Here is a 20,134-nt window from a genome sequence, read left to right as displayed (position 1 = left end):
GTTAGTACATATAGCTATGATAAAACGACCCAAATGTCCGAACTTAATTATCTCCATAATTTGATCCATTTATATATCTAGTAATTGCACACGACGAAGACATAAATCCTTCACAAACAACATCCCACACAACCCATTTTGATGGCTTCGCCGCCAAATTAAATGAAAAACTAAGAAAACTGGGAGAAATTAGGGGTAAGGTTAACCCCATAGGGTAGGTGTTTCACTTCTCCATCGTTTTCGCCATTGGAGGTGAGCTTTTCCTTCTTCTCCATTGAAGCTTTAAAGGAGACATCGATGATACCAGGCCACCATGATTACCAACAGCACAATTCACTACCGTCCGACCCTATACTTGGTTTAATTACTTGCTAAATCAAAGTCCAATCTAGTTATAGTAGCTCAAAAATTTTGGTACCCTATAGATTTTTAATCTGGGTATTTTTAATTAAAAGTTAATGTATTTTCTCTCTTTTCCTCTAGTTGATTTCAATAAAGCAAACGGTGTGTAGATTTCCGTTTTCGGAATTTACATGTATACCCCTGATTGCTCAGTTGAAAGTACTATGCTACCCCTAGATAAACATATCATGTTTATCATAGTGATAAACTTGAATTTGCTTTATTATAAGGGATTGTCTTACCATATTTTACACAGCTTCTGATCAGAAAGTTAATCTCCAAAAATCTCGAGTGTAATTCTCATAAAACTTTGCTTAGGAAGCACAAAAACAAATTTGTGAATTGTGATATTCTTGGCATGAAAGCAACTAATGACCTCGGATATACTTGGTATGCCAATGTTGACTAGCAATGTGACAAAGCAGACTCAAGCTAATTTATGTGAAAAAATTGATAAGAAACTCACAAGTTGAAAATCAAAATGTTTATCCTTAGCTCAGAAAATCTTGCGTGAACCTGGTTTACAATAATATTATTGTGGACCTAAGGTTTATTCACACGTAACTGGCATTATATTCAATATAGTGACCCTTATTTTTAACATAATAACATTATTAAAACACAATAACCTTTTTAAAAATTTGAGTGACCTTTAATGTTATTATGAAGTTAGAGTACGACATTAAATTGAATAGTGACCTAATTTTAATATAGTGATTTTTATTATTCATATTGACCATTATATTAAAAAATTTCATTAAAAAAATTAAACTTTTATAGCTTTTATAATGTCAGAATAACTTTTATTTCAACATAATAACCTTTATTTTAATATATTGAATTTTTTTTTATTAATAAAACAATCATTTGGTCTCTAATGTTAATGGTCCACAATAAATTAGTGTAAACCAGGTCTATTTAAGAATTTGATAAAAGTAAAAATAAAAATAAACTATTCTGAAATAAAGCATGAAGGTTTGTATGGGGAGGTTCGGAAAAGAGGATAAGATTCACCTCTCGTCTTGGCATATTTTGCAATTGGAGGGATTGGTATGCGTTCAAACAAGCAAATTGTGCTTTTTAACCAAACTTGGGTGGGGAATTCTCACAAAACCACATGCTCTTTGGTTGAGGGTCCTTCGGTATAAATATTGCTAAGGGAGGTGCGACATATACATGTTCACTCCATCTTCCAATGTCTTTGGAGGAGCATTACGGATAACATCAATTGGTTAAAGCAAGGCTCTGGGGTGGCTATAGGCAACGACAACAATACACTTTTTTGGGATCATTCTTGGGTTATGTCAACACCTTTTCGTGGTTCAAGAACTGTCATAATTCACAGCTCAATTAATGGGGCAAAACAATGGATGAATGGGAGAACGAAGTGAGTTGGAAATGGGGTAACTTTGTCCATCTCTTACCTGCTCATGCTCTAAAAATGCATTCCTTCTCATTGTCTAGTTGAAGACCCAAACATAGGTGATATCTTTCATTAGAAGGGGTCAAAATTTGGTTGGGTCTCAATTAATATGCACTACAATTAATTGTACACCCCACATCAACATGAGCCTACTAGTAGATATTATTGGCCCTAACCCGCAAAAACTTGTTTTGGTATAGGACAAGAAGTCCTACCCAAAAGACCTCTACTAGGTTGAGGTATCAACCATTATGGCCTTTGTTCTCCTCAATTTCCGACGTGGGAGGGCCAATAGTCTTTCTCAAGTAATTTTCATCAGAATTCGGCTCTCTCTCTCTCCCAAAACAAAAACCCTACCGTTTTTCTCAAAATTTCTCCGGCCATGAGGCTCGCCGGCGGGCGTGCGGCTCACCGCCCATGCCACAACGTCGGCGAGCCTCCGATCTACTTCCTTAGGGTGTTTTTTCTTTTCTCGTTTTGGTTTTTTGTCCGGTCGGCCTTGCAACTTGCGCCGCTCCCCCTTTTCGGCCGCCTCTTTCCTCACCGGCCTTGCAGCCGGCTTGCCGCCGTCCTTCTTTTTTGCTTCCCCGCCGTGCCTCTGCTCCACCGCTTTGCCCGTCGTTGCGACGTTTTGTAGGAGAATGGGGAGGGAGAGTTATCTCCCTCTGAGTCCCTCACGTAGGGTCGTTCTCAGTCTGGTGTTTCCAGCCGTCATTGCCGCGGTTCAGGGGTGAACCTCGGCGGTTCAGGCTTTACTGTTGGGTTGGTGAACCTCAGAGCTTTGGTGGTGGTGCTCGGATTGGCTGCGGAGTGGGTTGTTAGGGTTACGTTCGTAGTTCTTGTTTTTAAGTTTCCTTCTGTTTTTTCTTTTAGTGGTGTGTGTGGTGTTTGGGTCTCTTTTTTTCGTCTTTGTGTGTGTGGTTTAGTTGGGTTTGTTATTTTTTCTTTTTGTGTGGTGTGTTGGTGCTATGGGGAATGCAGATCGGTGTCTGGTGCAGGATTTGAGCCGGGTTTTTTGGCTATGGGGCTTTGGTTTGATCTTCTGTTGGTTTGGGCTGAAGGTTATGCTTCCATGCTGAAATCCGTGTTTGAATCAGAGATTGCTTTGTCAATGGTGAAGTGTATGACACCAATTTTGATTTCAGGTCGAGGAGTACAGGATTCTGAGTCAATGAAGGTTCACGTCAGAAACTACAACTTATTGCCAGACCCCCTTGCAAGAGACTGCATAGGACAGCGTTATATGACTCAAGGGTATTTCAAAAAGTCATTTTGCGCGTGCAATTGTAGTTTATTTTACTTCGAACTTGTAATTGGTGTATTGTTCGATTACGATTTCTTATGTAAGTGTCTTATGGCTTGTTATTAATGAATTTTAATCTTCCCCCTTCAAAAAAAAGTAATTATTTTTATTGTATTAGTGGTCAAAGTCAAATAAACCAAATACTACTTGCTTAGCACCCGGTAAATTGGGCAATTGCATTATTGCATACCGATGACACTTGGCTGTAACCTTGACCACAATTGAAGATACTCATATGTTGACCACAATTTGTATAGTAACCTTCAGAACTGCGCCAAGATATGAAAGAAAATCAACAAAGAATCACATCTAAAATTTTTAACCAAGACAAAATGAGCAGATAGAAATATTTGAGCTACAAATACGGGTTCTGAAATGTAGATTTTACATGTATTACTTAGTGAACATACACTAACAGATACAAAGAAACCGAGTATGATGAGCAGGCAAACAGTGGCCTGCCAGGAATGGAGATACTTGGATGCATCACCCCTAACTTATTATTGCTAAATTATGGGGAAAATCAACTCGAATGCAAGCAGCTCAAATCCTAGTTGGCCAATGAGAGCTGACTCGGTAAAAAAAAAACTGAACAAAACTTGTAAAGAAGAGAGAAAAAAAAAAGATAGAGAGAGATGTAGAAGTCAAATTATAGAGATTCGAGGCTCAGCAAAAAGCCAGCCTCTTTCCTGATCAAACTTCATCAGTGCAATCTGGTCAACTCCTCAATTCTCTTGCTAAGTTCCTCTATTGAAACGCCCATGGTTTTTGATATCTCTTCCATACGACCACGACTGAGATCAAGGAAAGATTCAATCAGATCTCCATCTAAGAAGTTTCTTGCATCTACTGTCTTCTTCTCATTGTGAAATGACCGCCAATGCTCATGACTCAGTCCTCCTACACCCTTTATAACCTTTCTCATATTTGATTGTAGCTTCTCCAGGAAGATGTACTGATCATTTGGAAGAGAGGCAATCACCCCTATTACGCCATTAACAGTTCCAAAGATAACAGTTGGTATTTGACCAATGTCGGAATCTGGCAACCGCATAACAAGAGAACCATGACGAAATCGATTGATGAATTCTCCAAGGTGGTATTCCCCAACTACTTCAAGGCGTGCACGCTCCTCATCTGTGGCACCTTCGCTGTTTTTCCTCACTGTGAACAGATTGAAACTATTTTCTGCACCAAGATATACATCATCATCCAGAATTTCTACAGCTGACATCCAATTAGCATTGTAGTCCCGTGCACGCTCCTCAATGGCACCTTCCTCGTGCTGCAAATTATAGAAGAATGAAAGACTAGATTGCTACCCATAAAAAGCTATATAGCTAAATGATGAAAAAGAAATACCATGTCTGAAAAACACAAACAGAATAATAGTGCTTGATTGAAGTACAACTGAACAAGCTAGAAGAAATGCACACTTTTTCTGAAACCACTACCTTATATATTAGCAGTGAAATTGATTTCATCAGATCCCCGACAACAATGAAATCACCACGAGTTTGCACATACAAGGCAAGAATGTGCCCATGGTGTCCACATTCAGACTGTAACTCATGAGTACCATCATCCCGAAGCATCCACTTATAAAGCTGAATTTTCTGATTAATGGCAGCCAGCAGCTTGCCATTGAAAGCATTTAGTGAGTAGACAGCACCTTTAGTTTCCTTCTCCGCAATGAGTTGCAGCTTTCCATCTTCCACAACAAAAACCAAAATTCTTCCCTGTAAAATTTACATGATAAAATGATATATTAGTCATCCACATTGCAAAATGTGTAGAACAATCCAAGAGTAATTTTTTTACTGAAAGAATATACTGTTAATTTTTCGATCCCTAATGCCAATCAAAAAAAACCTTCTTCCATCTATGCAATGAGAAGGTAATTGAAACTATGAAAATGACTAATGGGGCAGATTTCAATAATTTTAATTCCTGACCAGAAAAGCAAGGCATAAAAAATAAACTTGAGTGTTTTGTACACTGATTACTCTTTTCTAATTGAATTATCAAGGGAATTTCACACAAAGATGCCAGGATACATTAGCATTACTATTCTAGCGAATGTTTCTAGCATTACTATTTTACCGAATGTTTCTCTATTGTTTGACTCATTTGACAGACAATATCAAATGACAGATGCATTAAAAGTGTACTTCATCACAACCTAACACTTTACCTTTGTTGGCTCATTTTCCTCAGGCAAAACATATGCTGTTCCAACACAGTAATAAACATTGATGTCATCTGAGAATGAGCAGCTCAGTATGGAGCAACCACATTCATAGGTATCAAGCGCATAAGTGGATATGATCTCAAAGGTTTGGTCATCCAACAAACGCACAAAATGCATTTCAGATTCCTCTGCACTAGCTTGGTTGTACTTCAAACTACAAATGGCAAAAGTGCGAGTTTGTTCCTGGTGGCAGATACGCCGAGCATGTTCCCCCAGAGGGATAGACCTAATATGAAGCTTCTGAATTTCATCAATGGTACCAATTGTAAGTTCACCTTCTTTTGCAATTGCAAGACTATTAGCAGAGGGAAAAAGAGAATGTTAGCACAAAAAACACCAAAGATGCATAAGTTACAGAAGCAAAAATGGGTAGCTATAATGGTCAACATCATGCACAATAAACCAGAAAGCATATATAAAGAATATTTCTAATGGCTTCTATGTCAAAGTGAAACACAGATTTGCACAAAACATCATATATCACATTTGGAAACTAGTTAGTAAATAAATAGATAAAAATAAAAATAAAAAGTTGCTTGCATTGATGCATATAAAAGTTAACAAAGTAATAGACACATCTTACCTCACAAAAGCAACACTATTCCCAGAAATTTTGATGATAAAATTATTGTTACCAAGTATAGCATCACATGTTTCCAGACAATTGTTTCAATCCATACCTAAAAATGGACATACTATTCTTCACCATTATCGATCTCCTTGCTACCACAGCAACAAGAACCACACATTTCTAACAAACAAAACTCTTGGAAAAATTATAAGACTATACCTGTCAGGAAAAGCAGCTGAATTAAAAGGGCACATATGACTGACTTCCTTGAGATTTACATTACTATAAAGTAACTTTTTGTTGCTGCTGTATATTACTGTTGGTCGATCAGAAGCAGCAAACACATGAGTAGCATTTTTAGATGAGAAAGTCCTAAGTGTAATAGGCTGTGTACCCAAAGACACCTTCTTACGGTCAGTCAGTTCACCAGAACTCATGTTCAACATGAAGTTCAAGAGATGACCATCTCCAAGAGCACACAATAAATACGATAACTGAAATAGAAGGAACAATAAAGTTAGAATCAGAGAACATACACACACATGATACCATAATTTATACTGCACATGCTATCCAAATAATCAAAACAAAGATTAAGCAAGCGGCATTAAGATACATGACTTCTAGTGTATTTTAAAGCTGTGACACTGTGTTAGGCATCACTAATTCTTTCTACTTTTTTATTTTCTGGTAATCAATATAAGCTTATATGTACATAGATCTTTCTGTGAACAAAAAGATGGGGTAGTATTGTTAGAGCATCAGTATGCTAAGTTGCAATACAACCTCTTTCTTTTTCAGGTCCAGCCATTCATTGGGCCCACAAGTATGGTAGTATGGCCATTGAGACATAAATTAATATGCTTCCTTCGTTTCCTTATTATTGAAACACTTACAAAAGGAAAATTTATTAAGGGATAAGCAGAGAAAATGGGGGTAACCCACTCCATCATAAGTATGGTAGTATTGCTATTGATTAATTGGATGGGAAAAGTAAGGCCATCAAAATTAATTACTTGATTATGTGGGTCACTTAAAACCAAGAAACTTTGGAAATGTGCTAAGGGGAAAATATTGAACCACAAAACGCACAGAAACTAACACATACACGGAACATTGTAGTCATGATCAAGGTAACAATCAGCAGATCGCTAAAGTGCGATCCCGTGGGTGCTATGTCATGCACTATGATAGCCATTGAGACTTATATTAATATGTTTCCTTCGTTTCCTTATTATTGCAACACTTACAAATGGCTAATTTATTAAGATATAAAGAGAGAGAGAAGGGAGGGGGGGTAACCCACTCCATGTTAACTATCTACCTCTCTACCCTACTCATCCAGTCTTTAAAGTAAAGACATTTATGGTATTCTAGTTGGTAAATAAAAGTATAAAACTATTAAATCTAGAAGTGTTGCAAGTTTTTGGAAACAATTCTTTTAGAAAAGTATTGAAAATTTAAGGAAACAAAAGAAAACAATTATAAGAAAATCTTAAGAACAAAAAAAATAATAGAGTCGCATTAGATCAAAATAACTAAACAAGCATGCTGAATTGCTTACCCCTTCAAAAGAGCAAAGAAGAACAGAGCGAGGAATTATCTCCCCTCCAAGATTCTCTTTGGTAATTAGATTAAGATCTGGAAGCGAAAATATCCTAACGCTAATATCTGTCCACATTCCAACAGCAGCTAGCTGACTATAATTTGGATCTTGACCGATCGTATTTATGTCAAGACATGATATCTCATACTCCAATTGCGCATGTTTCACTTCTGTCAAAACTCCATCACCAATTTCTAAATAAACAAGATGCCCACCACCAGTGGCAAGTAGAACCTGTGAAAGCATGAAGGCCTCAGGTCAGAGGATTGAGATTTATTTGCACATGAAAATTCTGATTAAAAATTAGCAGGTAAATGACAAGTGGATGCTTGCAAAACCACATACTGTGGACTTCTGACACCAAGAGCTCTCACAAGACAGGTGAAAACATTTAAGGAAATTTTTTCTAAGGTCTCCAAATTATTTAACATTTATGCTTCTTTTCCATATATTTATTTTTTTCTAAAGACAAATAATGAACTTAAAATGATAACAAATGAAAGGAAATACTTAAGAAAATTACCTGGGATGCATTAGCAGTAGCAACATTCACAGAATATCCTGTTGGAGCTTTCCACTTATTTCGAAGTTCTCTAGATGTCGAACTGACCAGTCTAACTGAGCTTGAGGTGACCTAACATTAAACAAACCACAACCTCACATTAATTCCCTACTGAAAAGTTGCTACATTATAGTATTGAATAAATCATGGGAAGAAGTCACAAGTTAAGTCACATAAAGTATGTAACGCAAAGACCTACTTGCACCAATTGGTTGTGCAAAGCATCATGGCAAAATAAAGTCTGTACTTGAGAGTCAAAACCTTCAATTTCAGTTTCTTCCAATTCATCCTCAAGATTCATAGCTAGAATCCTGGTCTCACTAATGAAGCTAACAACCAAGAAAGTATCATATACATCATCTGTTGAAGATCTCAAAGACCACATTCCTTTGATGCCTTGAAGCTCCACTGATGCCTAAGAAACCAACTTCAGTATCAGTACAGTTGTTAGAAGAAAAAATTTAAAATAAATATATAAATGAAAAACAGTCATTAAAATAGGAAAAAAACTAGACCTGTTCATTTATCCCAATCCCATTACGAACGATACGAAGAGAACCATCTTTGTATGCACCAGAGCAAGTTACAACCTGACCTTGCCCTTGCCTTTCGAGGTCAACCACACAGAAATCGACAATTGGACCCAAATTCACATATCTTTCCAAGACTTCTACATATGATCCTTTTGCATCTGGTTGTAAATTCAATTTTATGAGCTGTAATTGAATCACTCCCAAGAATCAGAAATCAGAAAGAATATTACATCAGCCAAACCATATATGCACACAAGTTGACTTAAGAATGAATATATGGTGTGCCGTTCAAAAAAAAAAGTATGTATATATAGTGTCTGCAAACAAGGTGATGAAATAATGAGCAGAAAAGATGAGAACATTGTGAAGGTAGACAACTAACAAATAAGAAGAAAGATGCAAATAATATATCATTTATATAAATTGGTTTATCAGATGACAACAATGTTTTCTTTGGAGTTTGGTTGCTAGTTGTTAGTCATTGATCCGCAAATGCACACTACTTCATCCTCTAATCCTTCTTTCTCCTCTTTCAGGTAAAGAGAAAACAAAGGAAGAAGATAGTAAAAATTACAATGCTTAACTTTACACAAAAAGAAATTAGTACACCAAACATTCAGGATCGATTACTCCCCCAAATAAAAAATTAAAAATATAAAAACATAGGCAAGAAGATGAAAACAAAATAAAATTCCATAGTCAAGCATATTGACCATACCTGTGAATCTCCGTAGCTTGAGCCAATAAAAACAAATGCATTATCCAAGTAAGATATTGTTGATGCAATAGACGTATCCCCTAAAAGCTCAATTTTGAGGCCAGTAACTCTGTTAGGCCAAGCAAAGCGCACAAATTACTTGAGCACTACAATTGAAAATGTTAGACTTTAAACCATAATTAATTCCAATCACAGATATCCATGCCACTTTGAAAAGAAGGATGAAGAAAGGTTGGATTGTTAAAGTACTACGAAAGGTCCCTTAGACAACTTGGTGCACATGGAAAGAAAGAAACTAGCAGAAAATTAGGGGAAAGCTTGCATTGTCAAGAGGTTAAAAGCTGCTTTTATAGAGCTGCAGTGCAGTCAAGTGCTAATCGATGTTTTTCTTCAAAATAGACCGAAAAGATGTGATAGTTGAGTAAAGGCTTATCATAGAAAGATGACAATTTTCAAATGAAAAAGTTAAAGATGAAAGCTAAAACTCACTTCTCTTTTTCATGAGTGATAACAAGTAGATGCAAAAGTCCTGCATGATCACCAAGCAAATACCGAGAACCATCAGCATCCACCCTTCCATATGCTCTTGTAATAGACTGAACCATCCAAGACAAAATTAGTGTTGCCATATTTCTGACTTAAGTACAGGAAGCTGAATGCCTAAGGAAATGCTTTTTTCAGAAAGGCAGTAATTGATTCCATGCGCCTCATTTTCATCAAGGAACAGAAATGATGTGACTAAGCATGCCCGCTAAAACTTACAGGTCGAATGGGGATTGCTTTAAAAGCAGTGGCACTGCAGTATACAATTGTCTCCTCCCCAACAATGATAACTCCACAGAGTGGTGGCGGAACTGGAATAAGCAAATCAGCCCCATTATCAAGATTGTTTTGGGACCATGGCCCCTCAACAAAATCTTTGTCCTTTAATGAAATCTCATACGTTTTAACATGACGAGCATCCTTATTATCCTGCAGAATAACAAAATCCATCCTCATAGAAAGCCATTTTAGCAAAATTGACAGCCAAATGCATAGCTGAGAGAGGACTCTCAAGGAACAAATTGAACAGGAAGGCCCAACATTTCTGTTGTACTATTAGATATGTACATATATTGGCTATAAACCTGTCATACTGAACAAAGTTAAGCATACCTGGTAAAGAACTACTATTGTAGGCCTTGAGCAGCCATAGAGAAACTTTATATCAAGCACTTGAAGCTCCTCAAGCCTGTGCATAAAGTATTTGATTATAGACCCACACATGATGATACATATATAAGTTATTTCAAAATAGAATTATGTCCCATGCATAATAATGTTTGACCTTGGGCCCAACATTTGATTGAGATAAGGGCTTCTTTTTGAGTTCTAACAAATCAATCATACAAACATGGTTTATAGGGAACTAGCTAAACCAATTGAATATTAGCAGATAACAACCAGAGCCGCAAGCCCACAAAAAGAAACATCATAAGAAGTAAGAGAGCAGACCTGGAAGCAGCAGGATAAGCACTCAAAGCTAGCAGTGTAGTTAATATTTACAAAATGACATAAAAGAACAACAAAAATAATTATTCGTCCCCTGATATAGTTTGGATTTAGTACTATCTTAGTCAGCCACAAGAGAAGTCAGCAAAAGGAAACTAGAAAAGAAGTATTGAGTCTTATAAGGAGAGCAAACGATAAAAAATAAATAAATAAATAAATAAATAAAGCTAAAGTCAATCTCACAGAAGCTTTACAAAATCTATTTTGATTGACAAGCTATTCACACTGATCCATGTAGCAACAAAGCAATGCAATAGATACATCATATTTCGTAGTAGACAGCAGTTAGAGCCAATGCTTAAAATTCATAAATGAAACATATGATTTTGTAGTAGTGAGCAATACTGCAAACTGTATAATAGGATACACAATATAGTTCAACCAAAAGTCTTATGAACAATTATATACCAAAATACCTAATATTAAATGCTTCTTTCAGCTGTCCTTTGTTATCAAATGGGATGACCTGTCAGCAGTAATAAATCAGCATTAAGTTCCAGGATCAAAGGAAATTCTAATGGATGACAATATTATTTAAACTTGTCAATGTACCTTGAATAACCCATCATATAAATGGAGCCCAATCAATCTGCAATCGGGATCAATGATGCCAATCTATAAACAAACACAACCCCTCTCAGGGGTAAAATAAATGAGAAGAGGTTCAATAATTCAGTTAAACAAGAGCAATGAGAATTAATTTTCTAAAAGCATAGAAGCAACCAAATAAGTATCAGACAACTCACCTGACCATTGTCAGTTGGACGACCAATGCGATCTGAAACATCTCCCATTGCTCTGCATGACAAACCTTTTAGCAAATCTCTTCCTCCATAAACTTAAAGTTACTTCCATTAAACTTAAAGAAACATTTGGTAATCTCAAAAATTTATTTTAATAGTCAAAACTACGCATTATTACTAAATTTTCAATCCACTGATGAGCACCCCTAGGTAATTCCAAATGTCTATTTTGATTCAGCAAATTTTACGTACTGTTGAAAATCTTGATTGAGTTATTCTCATCAACCTCTACCCATATGTTAATAATCGACTCAATTGAACCCATGGAAACAGACTTATTTAAAACATTTTTCAATTGCCAAATAATAACAACAGTTTTCCAAATCTTTATTAAAAAAAAAGTTCATAATCACATTTGTTATAAGAGACCAAAATTGGAGGCTAGCAATTTATTCCTTTATAATGTACATGTAACTAAAGCATTGGGTTATATAATATGCGAGCAACCCCAAACTTGTTGGAGGTCTTACGGTCTTAGTACTATGCATCTAAGCAACATAAATGAAGCTATTCAGATTGAAAGGTTTGGATATGTAGATGAGGCATAACAACTTAAAGGCTGTTGGAGTATCTTTCTTATGAGGAGGTTGACCATTAGGGAATGAAGAGATAATCTGGCAGCAACTGTGGATCCAGTTCAATTTAGATTTTCTTTAAATAAATTCTCACACAATTCCCAGCTATCATATGAAGGCAAAGGTTCCTGAAGAGGAGATTCAATCATGCACATCATTGTAATATGACATAGGAAGAAGAGTCTGTTAACTTTGTTTTGCTCTACAATTGCTTTGTTTGGGATGAGTTGGGTTTAGTTATTTCAAGCAAAGTTCTTGTGTCTTGGGAACAGAAGATAAAGAAAGGTAGGATACTGAAGTGCTTTAAATGGATCATAAGAAACTTGTCGATGCACGTTAACAAAATATAATAGTTTAAAGAAACCAACATATTTTTGAGGGTGGAGCTTGCTGCTGCCTCAAGAGATCAAATTCTTATAGAGAGGGTATTGTATAGCTAGGGTCAGCTGTCAAGTGCTATGTTTTGAGTAACAGTTGATGCTTCTTGATTTCTTAAACATATTGTTACATGACACCTTGAGGACATACAACCTGTTACCTTAACCCTTTTTATGTATGTCATCCCCTAATATTTTCCATACATGTTACTCATCAGATAATCAAATACATGAGTACTGAATAACTCGCTATCTTACTTTTATGACAAGAAAATAGTAAGTTGAAGGTAGTTTGCTATGTGATTAAAAATAAGAAATAATTACATCAAAATATAGTTTCAAACACAGCAAAAATCAATGAAGTCCCAAAATATTGGTGACAAATACAGAGCTAATTGCAAAAATTTATCCTTGGGATAGAAAAAAAAAATGTATGCTACAGATAGGAAAGAGGAGTCCGAGTAGAATAAGACCTGGTGACGAGCTCTGATGTCTCGGGATCCCATTGAAGGACACAAAATTTATATCTTTCAGTAGCAATGAATAAGAAATCTTGGGCTTCACCCTAACAAGGCAAGAAAACAACTGGTGAATGAAGGAAAATTAAAGAGGCATTATTTACATAACAAACCAAATAACTTCACCGACATGTGGTCGAAAAAGTTCTAGTGTTGCAATTCTTCCATATATTGGAACGTCCAGCATAGGCTGCATGAAGGTAAACAGAAGAGATTTAAACATCAAAAGAGAGCTACAGCAGAAATGGAAAAATAAAAAGAAAATGACCATGAAATGGCAATAAGACACATTAAAATAAACAAGTTAGACATGATAACCTACAGTACAGCTTTAAATAAACAATTATGGAGCCCAGTAGCCTTCTTACTCAGTCTTGCTCACTTGCAAATGATCATCTTCCCATCCCTATAAAGCTCAGACACAAACTGCAAGATCACAACTCCTCTCTGCAAAGGAAGGAGGAGGGTGCTCTTTCTGTAATAAAGAAACATCTTCAAGGATACTTAATGGAATATGGATACTATAGCTAAGGGTAGGGGCACTCCTTGTGTTCTCGAGTAAAGATCCAAATTCAACACAGCTACTGAGGCTGGTGAATTTTTCAAATTTAGTAACCTAAATACAACTTACTACCTCATTTCCTTTGGTGTGCCCACAGCTCAATTGCTTCATCATTTTTTTATTCACCCAGTTCTCCTTTATACATCTCCTCACTTTCTATATATATATATATATATATATATATATATATATATATATATATATATATTCCTACCTTGGTTAATTTTTGGGTTGTAATTTTGCCACAGTCAATGTATTTCTCTGCAGGAGTATTCCAATGAAGAAAATCAGAGGAAAATAAAAACAGTATAATAACACTGCTAACCAAAATTGGGTATATACCACTTTCACAAAAGATAATGACCAGGTTTACAAACTAGTTAACCCTAAACCCCTCTTTAGATCCTCACTTTGAAAAAAAAAGGAGGCATCATTGTGAACTTAAAGTATATGATAGATTTCACTAACAAAGAGATGCAGCATTGCATATAAAAACAGTTTTCATTGTCGTGAAGAATTGCAAAATTTACAACCAAAAAGAGGACAAGGAGAACCTATACTCAATGTAAGGCAGTTGAATTGTTTGGTTGTCTCAGTCTTAAGATTAGACATTAGTTTTGAAAGGCAGGAGTCGCACAATATGTACCAAGGGTTCCTGCAGCCTAGGCAGGTGTCTATTCAGTATGAGACACACTTTTTTATGTGGTATTTAACATTCAGTTATTGAGCCTTTTTAAGTAAATTTCATACTAGTAAAGTTCAAAATGGGTGAATAAAAACACTACATTTAAGAAAAATAAAAGCCTTTATAAAACAAAATTTAGAGAAGAGGGGCAGGTCTAAGACACGCATTTTTAAACTAAAAACCAGACTCAAGAAATTTTTTTTTTAAGGTATCAAATTTGATTAGACTTGTTGATCTCTAGTTTTGCCCACATCTTAAAGTCCATAATATAAACAAGGGACCAACAATCAAAAAATAAAAGGGATGCCGGCTAATCTGCCAAACTTTGACCTTGGTTGCTTAGCATGCTTCAAAGTAGTTTTAAGGAGGTCTTTAAAGATCTCTTCAATTAGGCAATGATAAAGGCAGATGCGCAGATCAATCAACCAAGTTCTACTACTTACTTCAATATTCTTTTGGTGGGAATTTGGGAATCAAAAGCTACAACTCAAACTTGTTTGCTTGGGCACTGGTCATAGATAAAGTTCCTACATGATCTGGTGCTGAAAAGGAGAAACTAAAACCTAGTAAGTAGAGAAATTTGTTTGGAGATGAGAAAAAATATATTGGTCACTTCCTCTCATTGGTCTTTTGGTTCTCCACTCTTTTTCATCTTTCTCCAAAATAAATCATTAGCTAGGTTGGATAAGTAAGGTAAAAGTTATCTAGGCTAAAGAGATGTCTGAGCCTAGGTAAACTTGTAGTCCCTCACCATTTAAACAAGTAAAACGTCGACTTTTTGAACCATTCATCTAATTCACTTCGATAAATATTTGTGATTTATACATAAGAATAAATATAGTCTTGTGGGCACTTGTTAGAATCGTCTCAATGAATAGCTTATCAATATTCAATTCTTATAATTTTTACTTATTGATAATTAAAGATATTATCAGCCAAAGTTTTGCATCGGCATACATGCACAAAATAAATGTTTCACTTATTAAAATATGGAGGGAATATAAAAATTCTATACCCCAAGAAATGAGTAGAAGACTAGAAGTACAACTAATTAACTCTAATACTACATTTCCTATACCAAATTACTTGCAACATTTTAACCAGACACGTGCCAATGCAGACCATCTTACATACTAGTAAACACTATAAAAGGTCAATATTTGGATATATACAATAAGATACTCAACACCATCTTACATACTAACACTGTAACTTTTGGGGAAGAGGGGGTGATAAATAAATTACTCACCTGAAAGGTGTCCTTAGATGCATTCTCATATTCTTATTAAACCCTTCCTATCTATAGATCCAAGTCATTCTTTTGTACAGCAAACATCTAACAGCTAACAGCTGGATGCCAATAAAATCAGGTGTCACTATTAAACTCACATACCTAATAAAGTATTGTTTAAAATATTCCAAATCCCACATCACTATCCTATGGACAACTCTTGGCCAATGAAATGGGGATTTATTGTTAAAAAATAGCAAAAAGTAAATGACCCCTGTATGTTAAACCTCTCAACAAGACAAAACTACTAAATTCCTAAACAAGTCAGGTGAAATTAAAGATTCTATCATGAAAATTGGAGTCTTTCTTCAACCCAACACCTTTTTTCTTTATACAATGAGATTATAGAATGCTTTGCTTCTAATTTAAATATAAAAAGAAATCTATGAAGAGAGTTTCCTTAAAGATGAGGAGCCTAATAAGAATTTTTATCTACATGACAAAATGACATAATGCCTAATAGCAAATTAAAAGCTCAAAGCTAATCTAACTAAACTTCTCAAATTATATTTGATTTGAAGACAAAAGACATTGCATATACAGAATTTACTTCCTTTAAGAGTCCTAATCCCCACTCGAGATACCCTGTACAAACATGAAGGATTGAGAAAGGATAATGATCACAGAAGTGATCTTAATCCTTACCACCGTCAAACTCAAACTCATACATTTGTGTTGGGCACAACTATTCTTGACTACATTTTTAAGTGTTCTAGTCAACTATTTTGGGGAAGGGAAAAATAATGCATGATTTATAACACAAAAATATAGTTTGGATGTGTTCACGCATGTGAAGGTGTAAAAGATCAGACATAAATATTAGCGCGCGCAGACACACACACACTCTAGCGATTACACACATGCTCTAGCGAATTATCCAAACGCAATAAATTATCATAGTCTACTGCTCTCACAACAGTCACAAGCCACATCAGTCAAAGTTTAGTTATACCAACCTTCTCATACCACTAAAATTGCATCCATAACCTATCAACTCTCACATTTCAGCCGAAACTTTCCATGGAGGCGTATGCATAAAAAATATCCAACCCCTTAAAATATTCCTAGATTTGGTTCATGTACACAGTAGTAAAAGACTCATTTGTCTAAAGAGCATCACCTTTTATTACAAAAATCAAATGATAAAAGGAGACCTGTCATCAAAGAATTATTAAAAACCTTGAGACGGTCCACTCAAATATTATTCCAACACTTTTAGAAGATCAATAAACTTTTTATCCCTGTCATATTTAAGATAAACTCCTCATATCCTCCTCACAAACTTGTCCAACCAACCATTATACTCCATGACATCAAAGTAACAGATTAAGAAAGGAAGAATATTGTGAGAAAAAACAAATACTCTCTGAATTTTGCACATTGATTGTAAACCAAAAGTTTAGGTGGTTTGGAAATTATAGAATACCTGAAGGCCTTGAGGAGTTAGCAAGTGAATCTCAATTCTTGTGCATTTACTGCAATAAAGACACACCATCAGTCACAGTAGCATATGCAGTACATATAATATAATAAAATGGACAATTGCTTTCCACCAGACTTAGCATGATGAAAGGAGTCCAATACTCAAAACGCCATACATAAAAAATCTATCATGAAGAATGTTGCAATGAGAAAAGGCATTGGAATGACTTATAGTTTCACATTAAGCCATAATTGTCTAGTATTTGGCTATTTTTACATCAATTCTCATATCTCACATAGTGGTCCTTTCAAAGGAGTTTTAAATGTCACCCAACATAATTTACCAATGAAAAAAGGTATGGTAAATAGTTCTTCAAGTCTTTTCTTCCACAATAATCAAATCATATGTACATGATTTCTATAGATTCTACACCAGCATACAAATAATTAATACTGAAGAGTAGCAATTCAACAGCTAATATTACCAACAAAACTTTTCTTTGCACATACTATTCTTATCACATGATGCTACAAGTTTCATTTCTTGAAAGCAATCGAAAATTTCCTGAAGATGTGAATCATTAATCTTGCTATACCACTATCAACAAATTGATCTCATCGACAAAGTTAATCTTAAAATAAACTCGATACATCAGATCTAGCTCAAGCCTGTATATTATGATAGTAACATTTGCTTGAGACCAAAATTCATATTGCTAGACTCCTGGAATACTTCACTATTATACATGATGCTTAGATTCAAAAAAACCACTATCTAAAAACACAGTACAGCTTCAGTATGGAAACAATATCCTTGACCAAGCCTACTATTTAATCCCAATTAACAGATCAAAACTCTAATCACAGTTGATAGTTTTTCTAAGTCATTAGAAATAAATAGTTTTTCCTTTTTGAGATTTGAGGCCACATATGACTACATTTCTTCTTCCAACCAGCCCCTCCAAGAGAGAAATTACAATTGAGTCAATTCTTAGCAAACAACACAACTAATATAGGGAAGCGCACTAAGGGTGGTAAAACAGTCCTCAAGGCATCTAAGTTTGATCACTCCACCAATGAACTAAAAATTAACCAATCACCGGAGCTGCACACCACTTTACCCAGTAAAATCTAGAAACGCGATCATTACAGATAACAGCTATGAGCAATTGAGCCCTTCCCCTTATTTTTGTTTTACAGTCACGCACTTCCCCTTTTTTTTTGTTTTACAGTCACGCACTTCCCCTTTATTGTTCAGTATATTTTTCACATTGTTCAAACAACTTATAATCAAGGATATCACATAATTTCACCAAGTGGAACTTACAACAGTTTAAACAGTCCCATACTCTTCCCATAATTCACGGAATTTATAAAAATCCAATCATAAACAACTATTAAGAATGTTTTTTTTTAGTAAAAGTGACAAGTTTAAGAATTTTTTTCAACTGCTACTATTAACACAACACCTGAAAGCCATGAAACAGACTGAACAAGGTAGAGTGAAATAAAAATAGTCAGAACCCCACTCAACTTTTTCTCTAATACCCTATATTTAGTGCTCCCGTCTTTTCCCAAATACAGATTTCTCAAAGCCAAATGAAGCGGGATTGAAAACCGTGTCCCCTTAATATATCAATCAATTATCAACCCACAATTCAAATACTCAGACAATATTCCACAAAAACTCCCCTTCATATATCAATCAATTATCAACACACACGAAACACAAATTAAAAACACATAAAGCTAAATTAAAATTTATCTAAGACAACAGAAAAAAAAAAAAAAAAAAAAAAAAAAAAAAAACCTTCAAATTTTAAGAAAATCAAAATAACTCGGAATTAGATAAGAAAGAAAAATTAATTAAAATTTCACTCAGCTATTCACAATTACACTAAATCGACTAAAATCAAACAAAACTTGAAATTAAAAACAATAGAAAGAAAATAATTAAAATGTCATTCAGCTATTTACACTAAATCGACTAAACCAAACAAATTTATTAATAGAATTTGAAATGCAAAAAATCAAAGCATGAAAAGTTAAAACCCTAAGAAAAGAAGAAAGAGGAAATTACGCGATAATAAGATTGAGGTCTTGAGGGCTGGTGAAATTGCCGACGCAAGAATGAGTAACGTTGGTAGGTTTGTGAGCGGTGACGACGTAATTCCAAATGCTCATCTTTTCCAATGACCGATTAACTTCTCGCCGTGCGGGGGAGTGTGTGTGCGCGCGAGAAGTGAGAAAGTTTTGTAAACCCTTCAATTCCTCTCCTTTGTGTTTTCTGCTAAAAGTGTTCTAGCCTCTTCTTCTAATTTTTTTTTTTTTTTTTTTTTTTTTTTTTGACAAAAGCTCTTTAAAAAAAAAAGCTCTTTTTTTTTTTTTTTGAAAAAAGCGAGACTATTAATTTTATTCAATCAGATTATCCAATGAGTACATAGGGTAATTCTCTTCCCAGCACGGTGCTATGAACAGCACAAGTGAATATTAATAAAATATTAAGTGCGTGGGGCTGATTGTATGCCAAATTATATCTTTATACGTAGTAAGTGTATTTGTGTATTTTGAGGACCGTTGTGCAAATAGTGTCCCGTTGAAGGCTTTTATTGAATTGAGCACCACGAATTCAATGGCGACTTGACCACATTTGTCTTTCTCCTCGCAATCATCCAAGTCTTCACATCGATGTCTTCTCCTCGCAATTGAAGTCTGAAGAACAATTCCTAGCTTTCCGAATCAGGTATGTTTTGTGATTTACTTATCAATTCAAGTTGGGTATTTGTTTGGGGAATTTTATTGTTGATATGCAGTATGGTTTGCATGTTTAGGGTTGCAATTATATTTTGGCGATTGAAGGTGAAGTCGAGACAATGATTGCTTGGTGAATTTTGTTCGACTATGCTTGGTAAATTTTCGATTGATTCATTGGCTCATTCAATTATTGGTGTTGCATTTGAGATTTGTAAGTCCACTAGTAT

The 20,134-nt window shown here is 35.1% G+C and overlaps 1 protein-coding gene across 1 annotated transcript; it reads right to left on the bottom strand.

Moving 5' to 3' along the window:
• Positions 1 to 3,420: 3,420 nt before the first annotated feature.
• Positions 3,421 to 19,497, bottom strand: LOC110685431 (DNA damage-binding protein 1-like). The gene is made up of 19 exons (XM_021861959.1): positions 19,234 to 19,497; positions 17,158 to 17,206; positions 13,324 to 13,383; positions 13,149 to 13,240; positions 11,667 to 11,718; positions 11,473 to 11,535; positions 11,337 to 11,386; positions 10,525 to 10,600; positions 10,132 to 10,341; positions 9,859 to 9,965; positions 9,370 to 9,478; positions 8,634 to 8,834; positions 8,318 to 8,533; positions 8,080 to 8,190; positions 7,515 to 7,790; positions 6,170 to 6,444; positions 5,323 to 5,674; positions 4,583 to 4,867; positions 3,421 to 4,413 (listed from the first exon to the last, which is right to left on the bottom strand). The coding sequence occupies exons 1-19, from the start codon at positions 19,335 to 19,337 to the stop codon at positions 3,832 to 3,834; spliced, it is 3,270 nt and encodes a 1,089-aa protein (XP_021717651.1). The 5' UTR covers positions 19,338 to 19,497; the 3' UTR covers positions 3,421 to 3,831.
• Between the last annotated feature and the right edge of the window lie 637 nt (positions 19,498 to 20,134).

The sequence above is a fragment of the Chenopodium quinoa genome, unplaced genomic scaffold (genome assembly GCF_001683475.1).
Source record: "Chenopodium quinoa cultivar QQ74 unplaced genomic scaffold, ASM168347v1, whole genome shotgun sequence".
Lineage (NCBI taxonomy): Eukaryota > Viridiplantae > Streptophyta > Magnoliopsida > Caryophyllales > Amaranthaceae > Chenopodium > Chenopodium quinoa.
Note: the sequence above shows the minus strand (reverse complement) of the source record. Positions and strands in the feature narration are given on the sequence as shown.